We start from the raw sequence: 21,976 nt of genomic DNA, 5'->3' as shown, positions 1-21,976 counted from the left end.
TTCAGAAGTTGGTTATAACAGCCTTGAGCTTTTTGCTTCAATTTCTGTTTCATCAAACAATAGTTTCGCAGTATTGTGCAAGTGAATACAAACCAGCATTTGACTAGTAGTCCTTTATAACCCTGTTTTTTTTTCTTACAAAGCTGTATTTAAGTTAAGATTTCAGTATGTATTTCAGTAAGCTTAGCATCAGGCTTTGTGTAATAACTTGGCTTAGACTAAGCCTTTCTTTTGCTGTTTTTGTGTTGTTGACTGGCTTGTTTTTCTGGTTTTCTTCTTTACTCAACAATCTTATGCACAAATTAAAAAGCTTATTGGATTAAGCAATTAAAAAGCTTCTTAATATTCAGCTTGCTATCAACCAGAACCCCTCAGATCCGTTTTCGCAGTGCTGCTCTTCAGCCTATTGTCCCCCAATACATTTATTCAAGGCCCAGTCCCAGGTGCAGAATCTATCACATGCCATTTTTAAATGTCATGCATTTAGTGATTACCCGATGCTCTCGTTTGTCAAGATCTCTCTGCAGACACTCTACTATCTAAGCAATCAGCAGCTTCTCCCAGTTTTGTATTTTACACAAAGTTACTTAGTATACCTTTGAGTCCTGTATCCAAGTAATTGATGAAAGTGTTAAAGAAAACTAGCCCTGGAATGGAACCCTGAGAAACCCCACTATTGACTGGTACTTGACACTACCCCAGAGTAGGAGAGGTAGGACCTAGTGTCCTGGTAGTGAAGGTGTTCAACAATGTTCTCTTCTGGCAGTGAATTCTAATCATGTTACAGGTAGAAGATGAGTAATGCCAAATAGTTCAGGAGAATTATTCCTTGTCACAGGAGCTTCATTTGCAGTGCTATGTTCACTTATTTCATTTCAGTACAAGGTAAAAATTGATATGCTGGAGATAACCCAATGGAGGGTTGTCAGGTCATCCATTTTATGATGGTAATACCATGCTTCAAAATTGACTGAGGAAGCTGGGGTTGGTTGGTTTGTTTTTTAGCCTGGGGAAGAAAATACTGATGGAGAAACTGATTACTGCATTGTAGAAGGTAGAGAGGCTGCAAGTAGGAAAATAACCTGGCGTCTTCAGCGTGAAAGGATGGGCAGCAACAACTATAGGATGTTGCACAGAAGGTTCTGGTTAAATAACCTTCTTGCGGTGAGATTGGTTAAATATTCGAACAAGTTACTAGGAGAGGCAGTGCAATCTCTAGTTTTGATCTTGACTGGAATAGCCATGAGCAATTTGATTTAGTGTAGGCTTAGGCTTAATATCAGCCAAGGCTTCTACTAGCTGACCTTCAGTGAGACCTTCAAACATAGAATAATATATAATATTATAGCACTGAACAGGGCTTTTGTTTGTTAAAGCTGGGAAATAATCCTTTCTGCTAACTGCCTGTCACTCATGGTTTCGAATGTGAAAAGGTATCAAGTGATCTCCTTACGTAAGTTTGTATTTTGTGTGTTCCTACGTTGATTCTGAACGTTGTTGTGTACTGGCACTTCTTCCCATGGGCTAGTTAAGCTGTACTTTATTAGAGTTGCGTGTACTCTCCAATCAAAGTATGAACTACAGTGGATTTGGAGTTCTATTTTTACCTTTATGTTAATGTCAAAGAATAACAACAAACACAACAGAAGATCCCTTAATGAAAAGGCAGGCTGCTGCATTCTCCTTCTGCATTCCCTTTTAGGATCCAGATGGAGTGCAACGGAAAGAATCGGTTGCTTCACCAGCACATCCATGCGTTCGTACTACGAGAGTGGTATCGTCTACCTCTGAAGAGGAGGAAGCATTTACAGAGAAGTTCCTAAAAATTAACTGCAAGTACATCACCAATGGCAAGGTACTTAGCATTCATGTTTTATATTTACTGTTTGGAATGTAAAAATAAAATAAATATACGGTAAGATTGTCTTATATAAGTTTTTGTGTTTCTGTACATTTTTCTTACTGTTTTCTTTGTATTCCCAGACCACTTACTTATTAAATGTAAGACAAGCAGTTATTATGTAATTAACCTCACAAACTTCCTATAGACATATTGTTGAGACTTTTTTTTTTGTGCTGAGGGGCAGGAAAGCTGTTAGTTCCCCATGTTAGTATCTCTTTCAGGTAATACTTTCTTCACGATGCAGAATATGCCTTGTAAGAAAATATGTAGTTAGGTAACTTCACTTCTGTTTTCCAAAAACAGAACAATGAGAGCAGAAGTTATCTGATTCTGCAGACACTTCCATAGCAGATAGAAGTATATATCATAATCAATTTTTATTTTAATGCTTTCTTCTTACAGAAATCTCATAATGTTACTAGTGTTTAACTTCCGTGCAGCTTATATGTACCCAAGTGTTGTGCAAGCTTCTAGGAACTGAGCTTGTCAATGGTCAGAATGCCTGGAATGCTCTTGAGGGTGGGGAAGAGAAGTATTGCTCTCACTTTTCAATAAGAAAGACTTACTTGAGAAAAACATGCTTTCACTCAAGCTGAATTAAAGCAGAGTACTTGTACTTTCTCGTTCACCTGAAGTTTGATTCTAGAAATACACCTACCTACTGCTCTTCCTTAGAAATAGATTTGTAGATGAGTAATGCAGATAGTAAGCAGATCTAAGGAGAATCACCTAAAGCTGCATGGAAAGTGTTACTGATTTTTTTTTTTTGTCTAAATGTGAAGCCTTTTGACAGTACGCATGTTTCTAGCATAGGTTGTGTACTGAAACAAGCACTGTAAAAGCTTTGTTATTTTACTTTTTTTGTTCTACAGTTAGTTAGCTTTACTCTGTGTTCTTCCCCTGCGTGACTTCTTTAGCCTATGTGGATTGGAGAGTGGGCAATGAATGCTAAGTTGTTGAAATATGAGTTGTAGATTTCAGAAATTCTGCATGCAGCTTGGCATTTGTCGCACAGTGGTTTTACTTGCCTTGTTTTGAGAAGTAGTAGGTAAAAGAGAATTAGCAATATTAAGACTTAAATGAAACCCTGGCAAGCTGAGTACAAAAAGAACAGTGTTTGTAAAGTGAAATGGGAAATAATGAGTGGATTCAAAACTTCTACAAGAAACAAAGATATTTAAAAACGAAACTGAACGTCTGTCTTCATCTTTCGTAAATTGTGCATTAGTTTTAATTCTCCTGTGTGTATTCAAGAAAACAATGGACTAATTTAATGACAAATTCACGTCAAAATTGCATTAAGGAAATTCTCTCATACTTTCATTAAGTGTGTTTTTACTGAACTGTCTGGTCTTAATTGTACAGTTGAGCCCAAATATTGAGTGTGGCTCCAATCCTTCCTTACCATGATTGATCAGAACCTATATCTCAGATATTGTATAGAATTTAAAATCCCAACTTTCTGTTGCCTAAGAAAATTTAATAGAAAGAAGATAAATATTCAGTTCTGAGTTATTTTATATTCAGGTGCAGTTTAATTCACTTTAATATGCAGATTTTTTACCTGGACTGTATTTTCTGGGCCATCTTTAAGAATAAGAATTTCTGTTTTTGACAACCTGGTGTGTGCAGGTGACTTTTTGTGATGAAACGGTTCAGTACTTCTTGAGACTGTTAAACCTAAACTTCACTGGGATATGAGTTTATTTCATACCTTTAGAATCTTTCCTACATACAAGAAACTTCAAGTGGTATTCTTAAGTCTTGTTCAGACACACTTCATGTAGTTGTGTTATATTGAACTATGTAATAGCTATATGCAGACTTTAATTTTTACTTCAGTAAGAAGTCTACTGTCAGTCAAACTAATTTTCAGGCTTTCAAATACTTAAATGTTACAAAGAGATTCCTCTGAACCAGTAACACCTCTAAAAATAGCACTTAATACCTGTTAAAAAAAAATCTGTGGACAGTAGCTTGCTTTTGCTTTGATCTTTCAAATAAAAGTTGGTTAGTATCCACAGTGTTTCAGAACACTGGGATTGTCAATACCTCAAAAACAGTTGGTGTGATGGCAGAGATGATTGATTGTTGTTTTTACTTTAAATTTTGGAACTAGCAAAAAGCCCTGTGGCTTTCCAAGAAATGTATGTGTATTTATTTTAGATGAGCTGCCTAGCATATTCATTAGATTGCAAGCAACTAACTATTGAATAGTTCTTAAGAACAAAAAGGAGCAAAACTCATTGAATTTTTCTCAGAATTCATTAATTTCCATCCTCAGAGACTATTTCCAGATAATGCAAGAAAACTTTATAAACGCTTTAAAAGTATCTTTATATCTTTATTAAAAAAAACAACACTTTTCCACATACACACACACACAAAAAGAACAAGCTGAAATATGTTTTTCCTTTTCATTTTAGGGTACAGTCAATGGTGTGCTGCTAGTGACGCCAAATAATATAATGTTTGATCCTCATAAAATGGATCCTCTTGTCCAGGAGAACGGCTGTGAAGAGTATGGCATCATGTGTCCTATGGAAGAAGTGATGTCAGCTGCTTTGTATAAGGAAATTATGGACAGCAAAATTAAGGATTCATTGAGCATGTAAGATAGTATAGTACTTGTGAGCTTTGAGTATAATGAGTTGTATCCTCGTGCCTGACCATGCAAAGCTAGCACACAAACACATTTTCTTTTTTTTTTTTTTCCTTAAGAGTATTGAAATGTGGCTTGGAGAGGCCATGGAGAAGTCTTGATTTGTCGTCAGTTCTCACACTCACTATACTGTCAGAGCTGCTCTGAAAGTAATGTCTCCTATTTTATTATGTTAGCCTGCAATGTCAGAGGTGGATGTTGGTGTTATGGAAGTAGAGGTTGAACCTTCCCACCAACATCCCATTGCAGTTTTTTGATGTGTGACAGATGGCAGCAGAGGGGCACTCTTGTCAATGTGGAGTCCATATATGGAAGTGCGTATGGAGTAAAGGTGTGTCATTGGAATCCTCCATGCGGAAAAAATTGTACGCGCTGACATTCAACAGTGCTTTCTGAAGCCAAAGAGTGGATGTGAGCACAATAGCATGATCAGATGGTGGGTGGTACAGATTTTGCCAAGTATGGCATATAGGCTCTTATTCATCGCTGGTGAAGATGCATAGCTAATGATGGTGACTGTATTGAATGATGTGTTATGTAGTGTTACGTAGCTAAGAGTTTTCTGTCAAACACTGCTATTGTGTTGTTTGTATCTGTAGTTTGTGGAAATAAATAGGAGACATTACTTTTGGAGCAGTCTACATATATAGAATCCCCTGCATAAATGGATTTTAACTTCCTCTTATGGGAGAAGTATGGCAAGAGGTACCACAACACTTCTACCATTTCCAGTTGAGGAGATACATTTGAATATTTGACAATTTAAAAACTGATGCAAAGAACAGAGAAACTCAACTTTAGATATAAATCTTTGTGTAGCACTTTCTGCTTTCCAAGTGGCGTTCCACATTTTCTTACTCTGTTAAGTAATTAGATGACCAGTTTTCTGTGGCTAATAAATATTTTTATGGCATAATTTTTCCCTTTTTTGGCTAGAGATAAAACTGTATATTTGCCTTTGTGATCTAGAATTGTTTGAAATTAACAAAATGAACTTTAATTAGTTTTAATTTCTCAGTATTGGTCACTGCTGTAGGCATTCAAAACTTTTTGAACAGCAGTATAAAAAAACCTTTATTTTATTCTTTTACCTAATTTTTTATGTTCTTATTATTTCTGAGGAAAACACAAATATTATAAATTCTAACATTAAAAATGAACATATTTAAAAATTGAATTAAAAAATCGTGCCTCATTTTCATGCCTATAAAGCACAAATAAAGGCTGCCTTTAGTCATTTAACTGCCAGCAAGTGTACAGAGGAACTGTATATATGTATATATATGCATGAGAGAATAAAGCTATTTGCTTAACTGTTAAAAATAAAGGGATGATAAATCTCAGTGTCTTTATACCTCAGTATAGTTAAGCTAAGGTATGAAGCTCTTAATTTTGAAAAAAGACTTTTCAGATGAAGTTCTTCTAGGTAAGGTATCTGCATTTTAGAACTCTAGTCAAAAGTATGATTAAATATGAGAAATTATTTATGAAGGTTGTGTACTGCTAAAACTTTGACAGCTTTTTGGATGAATTCTGAAGTGATACAGATAAAATTAAGCAAGTTCACAGCCCGTTAGTAGCCCTCATTTTCTAAAACCTGTAGAATTCTAGTTAGCTTATTTCTGAAGGTAATTTTGAATAGGATAATTTTCCTCAAGGGAAGTACATTCTTACAAGTCTACTTTTCTGTTTTTACGCTCCTTATCAATACCTGATTTCTGTTATTCAAAATGCTGAGTTGCAGCAACTAGTTCAGGACGTACTTTGCTTAACAGAGATAATGAGTTAAATACCTAACTGGTGAGCAAATAATCACTATTTGTTATTTTCCATAGGCAGAATGGTAAGATCTTGATTAAAAAAAAATACCTTGATGGTTCCTATTGTTCCATGTTGTCTAGCTGAGACAAGGTTAGACCAAGTGATTTCTGGCATTGTTTTACCAGGGAGCTGGGTGTGAGCTTTGTGCTGAATGGAACAGATTAAATTTAAAGATATATTCTTTGATAGATAAACCTGTAAAGATTGTGGAGGATATGAGAGCTGAGGGTTATGCAGGGTTTTTCAGCCCCTTCTGCTACCGTGCATTTCTTTTGTTTTACACTTTAAGAGTCTCATACACATTCTCTGGTTATGAAAGATCTGCTTGCAAAAGTAATGTGAAATTTGGAAGTTACATCTATGTCATACTGTCGAAAGGTCTGCCATAAGCTTACTGTTAAACAAATGTTGGACAAGCATACTTGTGCTTGTTTCTTATTGCTGATGCTTACTGGATTAAGGAGTGAGAGACATTGTCGTAAAAATTAACTAATCCTAAAATATTTATTTTTTTAATATTTAACTAAACTTAATAAAGAAAAAAGCTTGACATAAATGCTGTTATAATACTCTTATTTGCTCAACAGAGATGTAGAACAGCTGTCTGTAAGGGAACTTTGCCATTCCAAGAAAGCTGCAAAGAGCAATACAGAAGAAATGGATTCCAGGATTCAGGATACAGGCAATGACAGTGCTAGCACTGCTCCAAGGAGTACAGAGGAGTCTCTTTCAGAAGATGTGTTCACAGAATCAGAACTTTCTCCAATACGTGAGGAACTTGTTTCTTCGGATGAGCTTCGACAAGACAAATCTTCAGGAGCATCGTCAGAATCTGTCCAAACAGTAAACCAAACTAGCGCAGAATGTTTAACAACCATTTTGGACTCAAAAGAAGCTGGCAGTGTCTTAAAACCCAGTGCTGAAATGGTTGTCAGTGTTAAACAGTCAGATACCCACAACACAGATTCAGAAGGTGCAGAGGTGTCTGTAAAGGGTAGGAAAGACTCTAGTGAGAGCATGGAGAACATCCTCCAGCAGTCTTTGCAAGGATCACATGTTAGTGAGGAATGTGACAAAGAGACAGAAATGGGCAAAGATCGAGACTCCACGCTACGAAAAGAACCAGAAATAGAGAGTAAGATGAGAGAGGAAAGTCCACATTGTGAAGGTACCACAGACTCTCAAGAGACAGAGCCAACTAGGAAGGGAGATGCAGAGAAAGAACAAGCTCAAGACTCGGAGTCAGAAGTTGAGGAACTTCGCAAACTCTGGAAGACCCATACTATGCAACAAACCAAAAAACAAAGAGAAAATATGCAGCAGGATTCACAAAAAGAAATTAGTCAGAAAACTGTGACTTCAGGAGATGGGCAATCAGAAGGTGAGCCAGTATTTATGGGTATGGCCTTTCTATTTCTTCTTGACTATTGGCTTTGCCTTCTGCTCCGTGGAACACATTCTCATGTGTTGCTTATTTTTCGCCACTGTGCAGATATGTCTAGCCCATTCTCACATAAACCAGTGGAAAGATACTGCTTAAGAAACTGAAAACATGGATACCTTTACTGACACTTTTCCTTGTCAAGATTATTTAAATTAAAGTTTGTGGCATCTTTGTAGGGGAGATTTCTATAAACATATGAGATCCATGATGATTAGGTTACTGTAGAGTTCAGTCAAAAATGTTCACTAGCGAACAGCTAAATATTGCTTAAGCTTTGGTCTTGATGTATCTGAGTGAATTTCAGGGAATGACTTTAAACTCATGACACGTATACCTTGTTAAGTTCTATGATGCGAGCAGGAAACACTGGAGTTTTGATATAGCAGAGACTTAAATTGGTTTTAGAACATTCACTTATGTTTTGTTTTGTCTGCGCTGACCAAATCAAAGCTGAATGTAGGAAAAGCTGTACAAGTAGAAGTAGTATGTGCTATGAAACTGTAGGATAGCTGTGTTTATAGGGATGTCCTTACTCTTCTGTAAATACTAGCCCCTAAGACTGTTAATCAGAAGTTGGCTTAAGGCTTAAGATAATTCATATAAGTGTGTGTGTGTGTATGTGTATATATATGTATATGTATTTTTTTTAAGTAGTTTGGAGGTGATTCTGTATATATTATCTCCTTTTACAGAGTTCTTATAGGTTACTTTCTGATATCATCTTATTATTGGAGTAAATTCAATTCAAATTCAATTCAAATTCATTGTTTGAATTGTGCTGTATTTTGGGGACTCAAAGAAAACTTGTATGTCACATGCTAATAGAGTGTGCTTGAAGTGCATGTGGAGGTCAGATTAATTACTAAAAGAAAACAAAATCTGAGGTTGTACTGAATAATTCAGGCTTTTTTCTTTTTCTCCCTCAGTTAAGCAAGTAACTGAATTTTAAATTTGGAGCAGATTAGCAGTTGCATCATTCTGTGATAGGTTAGGGTTTTGTATCTTAAATAATTAAGGAAGCTGTCTAGGCAAAACATCAGCTACAGTTGCTGGTTATGAGTTTCTTTTTTTAAAGTGAACACAAATATACTCTGCCACTGTAGCTGCTTTTCTTGCAACTAAATATTACCTGCAGTTCAGCTATTTTGGATACTTTTGTCATTTACCCCTTTCCCCCTGAGATTCTTGTTTAGTGATACAATAAGCTTTTCATGCAGGATGAACTGTGCACAGTGTTTGCAGGAGGAAAAAAATGCATCAGAGGCAGGTATAGAAGTTTCTCTTTTAGAGGCTTGTGTCGATGGCTTCAGTTGAAACTGTGCATTTCTGATTAGCTTATTCATTGCCTTACTAAGTTTACTGTTTTACTTGCATTCATATTTTTTAATCTAGATAGAAATTTTTAATCTAGATAAGAATTTCTACTAGTTTCTTCTATAGGCAATTTTAGGTAAAAATCAGAGTAGCAGTGTGGACCTGTTCCTTAACTCCTAAGTCACTGAAGATTAAATTTCAGACAGCTCTTTTAGCAGTAGATTTTCTCATTTAAAAAATTGACACTATAAACGATGTCCAAGCTATTGATGTAAAGCTCTGAAGTAATTCTACAATGAGTTTTGTATCATTGTCACCTAGGTAACTACCTTCTTGTTTACTGCATTTAGCAAGGACTTAGATTTTTGCTCTTCTGTGGGAGTTTTGAGCACCTAGGTTTTTGCAAACTGCTGTTTGTCGTTGTTCACTAAAGTTAAATGTTTTTGAGTTAGGAATTCATGATCTGTTACTTGTTCTGAATGTTGAACAGGTGAGTGATACAGTTTAATAACTTTTATTATGTAATAGCTAAAAAGACCTCCCTCCAAATTTTTGTAACTCAAGACTCGTTTATTCTTCCTTGTTTTTTATGAACATTAACCACTAGAAGCTAGATGTTGGTGATACCTTAAAGAAATTATAATGGTCAGAGTTACTTACTCAGTGACAATGTTTACACTCAAATTCTATGAAACAGCTGGGATTTTTTGTGTTTAAATCTTACAATTTATCTTTATGCGCAGAAATAAGTCTACAGTATTACTGAAAATAACACATTGTGTAACAGCGCAATTCTAAATTTTATGGTAAAAAATCAGACTGAGGAAGCATACTGTAGAGATGTTTATAGGTCAAAAGGTGATTGTTTGCTGCTGTTATTGCATGAGTATTCTGCGTGGTGAACTTCAACCATAAATAGAGGGTGGATCTTCTAGGAAGTTGAAATACGTACGTACACGTAATACTGATAGTATGATACATCCTTTTGTAATTACAGCTGATCATCACAACTCTAATTTAAACTTCAATTTTTCTTTCCCTACTTCAAGAAGTTTTTGGTGGTGGTTTTGTTGTTGTTTTTGCTTGTTTGTTTCCAATTGATGTCCGGAACTGGTTCTAGGATTTGGGCAATTACTGTGATAAATAATTTTGAGAAGGTTTCTTCTGTAACCCTGTGCCAGTTTGACAGCCCTATCCTTGAAGATAATCATATATTTAACTGAACGAACATTAAAGCAATAGCAGAAAGAAAACATGCTGCAGCTTCTGGTATACTTTATCATGGAGTGGTGTTCATACATCTGAAATGTTTGAAATGACTAACAAAATGAATTCATCTTAGTTGTCTAACAGCATTGCCAGAAATCTTCCTTACTAATTAAGTAATTAGGGAGCACACTTGTATCTGGCATATGTATCTATTTGACATTGTCATCTTTGGCATAAATATGGTACATCTTCAAGTGTGATGTATTTCTGAATCAACTCAGTGTGATGTGCACTGAAAGTATTTCGGAAGTTATTCTCAAGTGTGGTTGAAAGATTAACTTGATGTGAATTGGGGTCAGAAGCAGAATTATTTCTAATGTTCAAATATGCTGTGAAGTTAATTCTACTAAGGATACATCTTAACAGCAACAAAAAACATTGCAGCATTTACTTGTCCTTATGTTACATCATGTCTTATTACTACACTTATTCTACAAATTTATTTCCCAATACAAAATTGGCTAGTCCTTCTTTTAAGCTCTATTGTATGTTGTAGGTAATTTTTCTTTACTAATAGGTTCTTCCCTTACGAAAGAAAAACGAAGACATCGATCTCATAAGTTTTTGTGTCTCAAGGTTGGAAAACCTATGAGAAAAACATTCGTCTCGCAAGCAAGTGCATCAATGCAACAGTATGCTCAGAGGGATAAAAAACATGAGTACTGGTTTGCTGTTCCTCAGGAAAGGTAAGAAGGAGGTAGACTTCTACACTTTCTGTGTCTCCCCTCCTCCTGCTCTATTCAAAAAACTTCTGTGACTGTCTATAAAGAAACTAAAAAAATGCCCAACAGCCCAGGATGTGTTCTGTTTCTGTGATACTAATTATTGGTTTGTACTCAACACCTGAATACCTCATTACCACAATGAAGCTTTGGGTCAGTACTCTCTGTAGCAAGTAAATAATGAAAGAAAGATTCAAGTAAGTGGGATCTGGTGCAGGAAGTAAGTTTTGCAGGGAATACTTTGTCATCGTCTGTGCTTCTTATTGCTTAGAAAAGTAGTTTTCTTTTCCTCTGGGTTAAAAACAGAAGTTTCCCATATAGTTCTTTCATATTCATATGTATGGAGCAGCACAGTGGTGGTTTTGTTTTGTTCCCCCCCAGGAAGCAACTTAAAGGCATCTCCTAGGAAAGTATTTAAATGCTCACTCACTGATAAAGTGTTGAATTTCTTGAATGGTTTTTTGCTAGTTAGCATATTTATTCATGAAAATGTTATTTTTTTCTATTTTTTAGCAGTGCAATTGCTTACCTTCAGCATAAAGCAAAACATACAGCATATTTTGAAAGTAGTCATTCTTAGCTTACAGATTAAAGTCATTACCAGAGAGCTCTGATAAATTATCTGTATAACTTCTTGGCACATTACTGATCTGGCTTTTATCTAGAGTGTCCTCTGGTTTTGTAGGTCACGTTGTAGTGGGATTGTTTTCTTAATTTGGTGTTAAACTTGCTGAGTTCTACACTGGATAGATCTAAATACTCAGAATTCAAACACACTTTTATTTCACAGTGGTAAGAAGGAAAATAACCAAATCAGGGAAGAAATGTCATGAAATTCCTTAAATATAATTATTTACTTTTTTTTTTTTTTGCTGCTCTAACTGTTGATTTTAAAGTTCTTTTAAAAGAAAATTGTTTTTTTTTATATTTAATTTTCCTGGTTGTTTTAGGTTTTTAAAATTTAATGCCTCGGCATGTGAGGTACTCGAAGCTTCTTTTCATGACTGTCTTAGAACTTACCAAGCTTTATGCTTCTAAAATGTTATATTCTTTCTCTGATAGGCTTTTTCATTATTTTCCTTTTACCTGTGCTGTCTGGAGACCTTAGTTTTAAAAGGAGTTCTGACGTTGTATAACTGGTATTAGTGTATACCTGTGCAACATCCTTTTAGACAAATGCACAGACAAATCATAGCTGCAGTTCTGTGGAACTTTGCTGCACTGTATTTTGTTATTTTTGGAGTATTCTGTTTTACGTAGATTAAGTAAGAAGGGGGGAAAAAGTCCAAATTTTCTTTATGCTCTCTGGTGAGAGATGTGGCAGTATTCAAATTCTATAAATAAGTTCTGTCATAAAATTCTGCCTTTTGAAGCTATCGCTACCATGATGAAGTAGTTCTGGATTCATTGTCCATCCTTTTCCTAAATCTGTCTGTGTGCATACAGGCAATGCTTAAGCAATACACACTGACACCTGTTAACACTTGTAAATAACTTATAGTAATTTTAACTTTTTTAAATAAACTGCAAAACAGTACTATTGATGGCAGATAATCTAAAAGATGGTAACTTAAACATGAGTACTTACTCCAGTACTGCAGATGGGCTAGTTTTAATTTATCATCTTATGTGTTTGCACATTGTTGGGGCTTATTGCTTCACATATGTGCTGATTTTTGTGGTCTGTATATTTCTTGGATACCTGTCTTTGGGGCATTGAGCTGTTTCATAGAGACAGGGAATACAGACATGCATTGGAAGTTTTTTTTTTAAATCCTATTTGTGCTTTTTATGTACTGAATTGTCTGTGTACTTCTAAATTATATTAAAAAATAACTTCCAAAATCAAAACAGAATATTATTTCAACTGGAAACAGAACATTCCAAAGGGATGATAATGGCTGAAGGGCTGTGCTCATGTATGAGAACACAGCCAATCATTTGCCAACTTGCTTCCTATTTCCTCCAGTGTAAGCTTCATAAAAAACAATTGAAAACAAGCAAATAAAAGTAACCCACAATAGTATGATAGTTAAGTTTTTGCAAATGTAATATAGCAAAACATAAAAATCTATTTTTATTTTAACATTAGATACTTAATAATTGTGTGTAGTCCAAAGTTTACCATGTTTTTTTTTCTTTTGTGTCATTACTTGACTTCTCTAGGACAGATCACTTGTATGTCTTCTTTATCCAGTGGAGTCCAGAGCTATATGCAGAAGATAGTGGGGAATCTCTTCGGGAGCCTGGATTTATAGTGGTAAAAAAGAAGGAAGATCCTGAAACTAGTGAGGAATCTACCACTGAAGATGCTGCTAAAGAGTGGGAGGTAAGGAAGAACAGTGTCAGAGACTTTGACAGTATTTTAATAATATTCTTATGAAAATTAACATTTTCTCATTTAGAGGACCAAAGAGATGTACTTATTTCTGCTTACTGTAATCATTATTGCTTAATTTATACCATCTTGATGCTTTGCTCTAACATGAGGTCAGGCAACATTTCCCAATGACAAATCCATTTTGTATGATGCAAATTAAGTTAAATAAAGAAAACCTCACACTTGAATGTGATTAAAGCAGTTTTAACATTGGTGAAGTAAACTTAATTTTCAGTCAAACTGACATTTTCTGATTATATGCATTTCTTTATCATGCATTTGTCTTAGATGTTGAATAGTGATTGGTAAGCCTCAAAACAGGGATGAGAGAAGTGAGGAAAATTAATCTATTAATTAAATGCTTTTCCAATAACCCAGTAATGAATTTCACAGTTTTTGTAGCTTTTTAATACATAAGTATGCTGCATGGATTTTAGTAATACACAGTAACTGAAAATACATTTTCAATGAACACATCCCACATGAATCTGTGTCCACTGTGTTTCTATGGACACATCTTTACATGTCTGTAGTTGTTGCTTAGTGTACGTAGAGTTGAAACACGTGTAGTCTTGTGCATTCAGTGTCAGTCAAAAATCTTGATTCTTGTCAAACTGTTGAAGTATCCCATCAGCAGTGTTTACTTGGAGTCTCAGGATAGAAATTGCAGTATCTGACTGTAAGCTTAATTTATATTTTTTCTTGCTGGAGCATACTAAAATTGGAAAAAACTTCATACTTGTTCATGTGGTGTGAAAAAACTGTAAAAATTATTGCAATAGCATTTTTACAGATAATAGTTTTTCTCTTAGCCCCAGAAGTTTGAATTTTTGTAGAATTCTGAGTTCAAACTTGTCACTTAGCTGAAATATTAGGCTGATGTTTGGAGCTAATAGACTGTGTGGAGGATTTTGCTGAGATACTGATGTTAATATATTGCATGCTTATCTGCTGAATCTTGAGAATTTGTGTTTATATTGCTCAAGTATTGTTACTACAAATACATTTTGGTATTAACTCTAGCTCAAAGCCCTTTTTGATATTTTAAAGCCTAGCTTTTTGGGAGACAAGGATCAAAGTGGCAACTGCCTAATTTTATTAAGGCACAATCTCTCAATGAACTCTTTAATAACTGTATCTTAATAGAAGTACAGAACCAAGGAAGTAGGGCAAATTTTTCTTCAGGATTAAACTTGTAATGTGTTAGGATTTATCTGTGAAGCTGCAAGAGGCAGTCTTCTTCTTAAGTGTGTTAGTTACTGTAAAATGAGGTCGTTCCCTTAGCCTTTATTTAGATCTCCTCTGGAAACAATTGTAGGCGGCACTTAAAAAGTACTGTTATTTCCATCTGTGTTGCATTAAGATTTATCTCAAATGTGGTTCATGTAATCTAATCCAGAAAGCAACTGATAATTAAAAAATATATATCGAAGTTAGACACGACCAGATGCTTGAACCCGTTATTTACAAATGACTGAACTGCAGTGTTTTTAACATACGTTCTAGAAAATACCTGCAGATAAAAATATTGTCAGCAGATGAAGTCATGGCTGCTGTTGTCATGCCATTATTTCCACTGTTTGTTTTTTTTCTTAGAATTTCTGTCAATGCATTTCCTTTTAACCTAACAAAATTTTTGTCAGCTCTTGATCCCAGTTTCATCCAAGATAGCAGGAGAACGGTATTGTTGACACTTTAGTAGATGAAAAGTAGATTGCCTTCTTTAGAACACATGGTAGGAGAGCTTGGTTTAGAAAGAAAAATGGAAAATAAAAGCTTTATGTACAAGTATATGACAAAGAAGTACTGATTTTTTATTTTTTTTTCTGGAAGAGGAAGCTAGTGGAGTAGTTTTCATTTTCCAACGGTAATATTTCTTTTATTGTTGCATGATTCACTAAAAGTAGAGACAGAGAATTAATGGTTAACCTAGATATGTGATGGTGCTCTGAGAGTCATGGTTGTGTCTGATTGTACCTGGATGCATCAATACAGGACTGCTTTTTTTATTAAGAGACTTTAAGGGAGTACTGTGATTTTTTTGTTTGTTTAGTAAAAAAAGAATTAACATAAAAAGGAAAGCGAAGGCCAGTAACATAAATGACAAGTAGAAATGTTTGCTTTCTTCTGCTGTCTGCATGGTTTATTTCCTGTTAGCCTTTGCAATGAAAAAAGTTAGCAGGTACAATTTCTGCTGATTTACCAGCAAGAAATCAAGACTCCTGCCATTAGATAAACTCTTGTTTTCTCAAATATGAAATATTAAAAAGTTAAATATATTTCAGAAAAAGAAAACTGTGCTCTTAAGTTTGAGATTCTTTGGGGGTATTGCCCTCAAATCATACTTGTGTCCAAATGAATTTGCAGTATTCATCAGGGAAGAGAATTTTTGTTTGTTCTGGTGAGTTGTGTTGCAGTCTGTACTGAGTTGGTTGGCGTTGAAATACTTCTCTACATGAAATAGCAGTATTTTGAAGTTGATTGGAGGAAGAAAAAATGGAAAACAAGTGTGTATATAAAATGTTTTGTTGGTTGTTTGGTTTTTTTTAACCATGTTAAGGGCATAGTACAGAGCAGTTTACATTCCACTGAACTTGTGCACGCATAAAGATGCATCTCGCAAGACCTGCTAATAAATATTTTTCATGGGTGTTGGTCATAAATAAGACTCAGTCTTTTCAAACCTTTAGAGAGTCAGTGGATCATATCTGGGGAGAACAGTCCACTGTGAAGAATATTCAGAGCAATGTTTTTACAGTTTTAGCACATAGATACAAAGGAAATTGTGTGTTCCAAGAACTTAGAGCAAGGGGAAGGGCGTTAGAGGGGAAATGATGGAAGTTACTGTGTAAGAATACATAATGGAGAAATTACATAGCTTGCTTTCCTGTGTTTTTATTATAATTTTTTTGTAAATCTTATTTATCTTGAAGTACTAAATTGATCTCATCACAGAATGCTAGATTAGATTCTAGAACAAATCCTAACTGTACTTAGGCAAGGTACCACAATTAAATGTCTTCATTATCGTGCAGTATTGGAAATATATGATTTTTCAGGGTAAATCCTGTATCTGGTCATCAACTAGAATACTGACACGAAAAATAGAATTGATGCAACTAAATGCTTCTGAGACAAATTAAGTAGTTTTGACAAAATCAGTTAAGGAAATGTTTTGTTTGTTAAAAAAATTTGTTAACACAAGTAAACAGAAGAATTACTCTGCATTAGAACAGCTGATTGTATAAAGTACTGAATCCCTTTCTCCTTTGCACTTCCCCTTGTCATCAGATCTGATTCATTGCAGTGTTCCATGATTGAGTCATACTTCAGATCTACATAAATCTTAATACTCACTCATAAGAATGGTGAAAGCAGGAACTTCAGTGTCTTAGGACCTGCATGCTGGTATTAAAGGTGGAAGTGGAGTGCACCCTATGATGTTACAGCCTATGGGCATATCAGTGAGCATTGCTCTTTCCCCTTAAGTAGGCCATAAGTTTTTGTATACTTAATAGTATGTTTTCTATAAAGTTATTTCTATTTCCTGCTGTGTATTTTCTAAGTAAAATGGCTGTTTGCCATGTTTTACACCTTAAAATATGGTGTGATCATAATGCTGTATGTTGAAGGGGAAAATGCAGGAACAGCAGAAAGAACAGGAACTCTGGAAGGTGTAGGCTTGTTGATATTAGTTGATTAACAGGCAAAGTTTCTAACTAGTATGTGCAGTATACAGACTTTTTTATATTATGTGCTGTCTGTTTTGAAGTTCTCACTATGTCACTTCATTAAGTAGTGTATTTAATGGGCTTTGCTCTTGGTCTGTGTGGTGAGATTCGTATGAATTTTTGCAGTTGTGTAATACTAAAAATGTTATCAGATTATTTTTGTAATTGAAGAGGAACTGGCAGCAGCTAACATAATACAATACCTTTATTAAAAACTGGTCACCTCTATTCTTTCTTTTGTATTAACTCGAGCATTATAAAAATCTCAACTTTGTGGTTAGGATATTTCTTGCTTTACTCAAGTTATTTTTTCTACTTAATCTGCTCTGGAACTATTGTTGAATGTGCATTCACTACTTAGAGCTCTTTTCCTGTAGCTGGAATCATGAATTTAGGGTTGTCATAGTTATTTCATGCATTTAATGGAGAGAACTTGAGTCCCTTTGCTAGGAATTGAAGCTGCTCAAAAGTCTTGTAGTGTGGAGACTCCTAATGGCTTTCAGAGTGCCTCTGGAAATGCAGAGGAAAATGTGGATAAGAAAATGCCTTTTTATTTTTTCCTGATCTTTTAAAACAAAGGATAACTTAAATTAGATTTCCTTTCTTAAGAGTTATTGGCCAGCTAAGGAGCTGTTCCATTTGGTGCTGTACAGGCTACCCTTGAAGCTGGTTATAGTAATGCTGAGTGTGTTTCTTGCAGTCAGGCCTCAATTAATCATAGTCTTACTTCAGCATGGCTTCTTACATACCTATGGAAGTTATTGCAATTAAGATGTTTAAAGATCCAGTTGTTCTGGAAGGCAAAGTAGTTGCTTTGCTTAGGGCTTAACACCTGAAATTATTTTGATTATATACAGGTAATGTAATTATTTTGAAACTTGGCTGAGTTTCCAAATTTACCTGAAAGGCTTTCCTTACAAAGTAGTTTGTCTGTCTTATAATTGGAAGTCTGATTTATCTTCTCTCATTTATGTCTTCTGCAAGTTTTCTGATAGCAAAATCTTGGACTGAGCCTTTATTTTACTTGTCAAAATCTCTGTGAAAGAGTAAGATTGGTGTGCTCCCAATTCTGTAGATCTTGACAACTTGTATGTTTACAGTTTTAATATGCAGGATATACATCTCTTATCAGATCTATACCATACAACAAAAAAAAGTAAGACTTGATATTTCTAATGTTGCTTTTTCAGATTATACTAATGTGTATGGAAGCTATGCTATTTTAAACACTACTTGAGTCAGCTTTCAGTCTTTTTTTTTTTTTCTTTCAGACTCTTTAGTGATAGAAGTGAATACAGTCTGGAAAACATGCCTATTATATGTAATAAATAGCTACCTCATCTCTTTACTGGTTTGAATTCTTACATACATCACTGAAAGTGAAACTGATGCCACTGTTTATTGGTTTTCATGTTTGCTCCCAGAAAAGGTAATACAACAGCATAAAAACAACCTTTCTTCTAATCAGGCAGAAATGCAGATGACCTGTTAATTGCACTGAAGGCATGCAAGTCAGTGGAGTCTGCTTCCTGTGATTTGTTTTGCTCAGTTTTTAGGATTGCTTCTGAAATCAGAAAATTACATTAGTCTCATTTTGCACATGTGCCTCCATCTTCCTAGGAAGTGACGTTTGTAGCTTTTTGTCGTGAGACCTGATCACATATAACACTGCATACACAAGAAGTTTTAAAACAGAGTAATTCTTCCCAAAAGCATATCAGTGTATCTTTCTGGACTGACCTCCCTACTTTAAGAGGAAAGGAGCAGGAAACATGAATTACTTAGTTACTGATGGGGCGTTATATTTAATATGCACACATTTTTTAACAAGAATTGTAGAATTCAACTTCCTGATACCAAAGAAATAGATGTTGTGTTAATAACTAAGTGAAACAGAATAATGCTGTATAACCAAATTGCAAAAATGTTTCATGTCCTGCATTCTGTTCCTTTTGCTGTGCTTACCTTGTTTTTTGATTGTGATCTTGTAAGCTGATAACTGTGAATGCTGCATGGCCAATGTATAAACTAATTTTGAAAGTAAAACATTATAGAAATGGTGTTGTGTTTTGTTTTTTTTTTTTTAAGACAGATAAATTCATTAGAGAAGTTATGTAACAGTTGTTGAAAAGCCTGGGTGCTTCTGCCTTGAATGTTAATTGTGCAGAGATATTTAGCTTAGTTACAAACTAGTAATGGTGCAAACATGACTATCATTTGATATAAGTAGATAGATTTTGTTGTGTTCTGTTGTTTAGGTAGCAAGAAGATTGATGCTCCTAAGTGTGTGCTGCAGATACGTTGGGTCTGAGCTGTTTTTCCTTATCTCTGGATTCTTTTCAGTTATGAACTTATATGCATCAACTAGCAAAAAAAAAATAAAATACGATGTTCTGATTCAATATAACAGATCAGCAGTAAATCCCAGAAATGTTCAAAAGGATAAAAGAACAGTTTATTTTGTCTTTAATTAGAGGATATTCCTGGGGTTGAGATTCTTGAGCTCTTTATCTAGAAGAAATTTCTTTGAACAGTTCAGAAGAAAATACGAAGAATCAGGATGGAGGTCAGTTGCAAAAGAGAGCTTTTGCCACTTTAGTAGCTGCAGTGTTCCATAATGATGCCCAGGCTCTTGTTACCTGCTGTGTGCATGCCTTCCCCCTCCAACATACTCCCAGGTGCAGGGCAGCTGCCAGCTGTTGGCCAGTGCTGCTGGAAGTCTGAACATCAGCAGGCAGACTGATTTGAAAAAGTTTCTAGTGCATTTATTCCCATTAAACTTTGCAGTTCTCCTTAGGTGAGAAAGTGAGCTTTCAGATCTCACTTTCTCAGGTTCATTCGTCTTTTTTTTGGTTTTTATTTTTATTCTGAGCAAGATGTAAAAATGCTTTTGAGAAGCTCTTTTTAGGAGCCACTTTCATTTCAAGGGAAACTAGAAACATCCAAGTTATTTTAATTATTTAAGATTTGAAGGAGAAGTTGGAAAGTTCTAAAATCAAACTACTTAATGTCCTGGATTGATAGGCTCTTTGTGCAGTTTAAGAGAAGCAGTGTGTTAGCTAGAGTTTAGGAGAAATTTATTGTTATTTTTGTGGGGTGAAACAAAGCTGAGGGGGAGGTAGTTCTGTGATCAGCTTTCTCTTTTAGCTTTGATGCATTTCCACAGGCATTTTGAATGGAAGGAATGGAGAGTATGCAGAAAATGTAAGTTTGTCCTACTGGATTTTTTTTTTTGCAGATTTTCTTACATGTACTGCAATTTTTTATCACTGAAACAGTTTTAATTAAGTCTAGGCAGTGTGATTGTTGCTTTAACCTTCAGTATTAGCTCCCTTAGTGATTCAAATAATCCATAGCTCCATTTATTATTTTTTAAATCTTACACATACACAGACAAATACCATATGAGTTCATATATATGAAGTTTTCCAAGTGGCAGATTTGAACGTCTCAGTGATTTAAAAAGAAAAAAAAGTTCTTATCTCTTTTCTTTGTAATTCTTGGAAGTTGGAACAAAGTTTCTTTTAGAGTTACTAGCTTCTAAGAAACATTTTGCAAATGAAGAAACACTTTATCCTCCTGAAATACATGGAGTTCCATGGTAATGCAAGTTGGGGTGTTACCAAGCCCACTGTGCAGTATGGTTGGGTGTGAGTTCTGCTACTGTTTTCCTCTGCTTAGTCTTGGCTTTTAGGTCAGAGCAACAGCACAAGGGATCAATGTGTTAATGCTGTGCTGCTGCCTGCTGCAGCCTTTGCTTATTTGATATTTTTCTCCCAGGACTAGGAGAATTGGGTGTGGGGAAGGGGAATACAAAGGGGAATACAGCCTGCAAGTGCTGCTGCAGGGAAACTTTCAAAGGAATGCTCTAAGCATTACAGCTCAACACATCTAATTAAATAAACATCCTTAAAGGAAAAGAAATTGAAGCATAATTCCAGAAATATTAAGAATGTAGCATCCTGGAGACCTCAAAACCATCAGAAATCGATTACTTATTAAATATTATTTAACCGGAAGAGTTTTTCCAAGAGAAAGCTGTTTTTATATACTTGTGAACAATAGTAAGAAAAACTTGTTTTCATACTGAGTGAGAATTTTTTGCAGTAGAATTTGTTAATAATGAATAGTAGTGACACAATTTCATGAGCAGTTGCCAATTTGGTTTTTTTTTTTTTTTTTTAGTATTGTGTATAAAAAAAAAGAATTAAGTTCTGTATCTTTAAATATTTTAGCCTTTCAGCAAACTCGTTCTCTGCAACCACCCTTGAATACACGAAACCTTTCTTTCTCTGCACCGTCATCATTTGGGATGCAACTCCCCTACTTGCTCATTTGTTCTCTGCCACGTCAGTCAAACCTTCATCTAGCAGCCTATCCTGTCACCATTGTGGGGCTCTGTCCGTGCCTGGAACTGACAGCAGGTAGAGAAAATGCTTTCAAACAGCCTTAAATGGTTCTTTTGTCTCTTATTAGAAGGGAAATACTTCCTCTGGCAGAGCCGAGACAGGGAAGAAAGCATCAGCTAGTTGATCATAAATATGTCCTGGTAATTTTTTGTGGAGTATGTTTGCTTGTTGTTTCATTCTCATAATGTTACAGTGCTCAGACAGTTTCTGAAAGTTTAAATTTAGAATGTGTAAACAGGATGCGAGGTCAGATTTTTTCACCATTTTCAAGAGCATAATTTATCAGGTGCATAACTTAATTGCTGATATTCCACAAACACT

General features: G+C 35.1%; 1 protein-coding gene across 3 annotated transcripts in view; it reads left to right on the top strand.

Moving 5' to 3' along the window:
• The window catches only part of OXR1 (oxidation resistance 1), a 60,935-nt gene that overhangs the window by 22,096 nt on the left and 16,863 nt on the right, over positions 1-21,976 (top strand). For all 3 annotated transcript variants that reach the window (XM_065752221.1, XM_065752219.1, XM_065752220.1), the window contains exons 5-9: positions 1,703-1,855; positions 4,330-4,514; positions 6,974-7,767; positions 10,931-11,099; positions 13,302-13,464. In XM_065752221.1, the coding sequence (XP_065608293.1) occupies positions 1,703-1,855; positions 4,330-4,514; positions 6,974-7,767; positions 10,931-11,099; positions 13,302-13,464 (1,464 nt within the window). The remainder of the gene's footprint in view (positions 1-1,702; positions 1,856-4,329; positions 4,515-6,973; positions 7,768-10,930; positions 11,100-13,301; positions 13,465-21,976) is intronic.

The sequence above is a fragment of the Cyrtonyx montezumae genome, unplaced genomic scaffold (genome assembly GCF_038088225.1).
Source record: "Cyrtonyx montezumae isolate F1298 unplaced genomic scaffold, pur_monq_1.0 scaffold_8, whole genome shotgun sequence".
Taxonomy (NCBI): domain Eukaryota; kingdom Metazoa; phylum Chordata; class Aves; order Galliformes; family Odontophoridae; genus Cyrtonyx; species Cyrtonyx montezumae.
The sequence above is the reverse complement of the archived record's forward strand: the minus strand, read 5'-3'. Positions and strand labels throughout refer to the sequence as shown.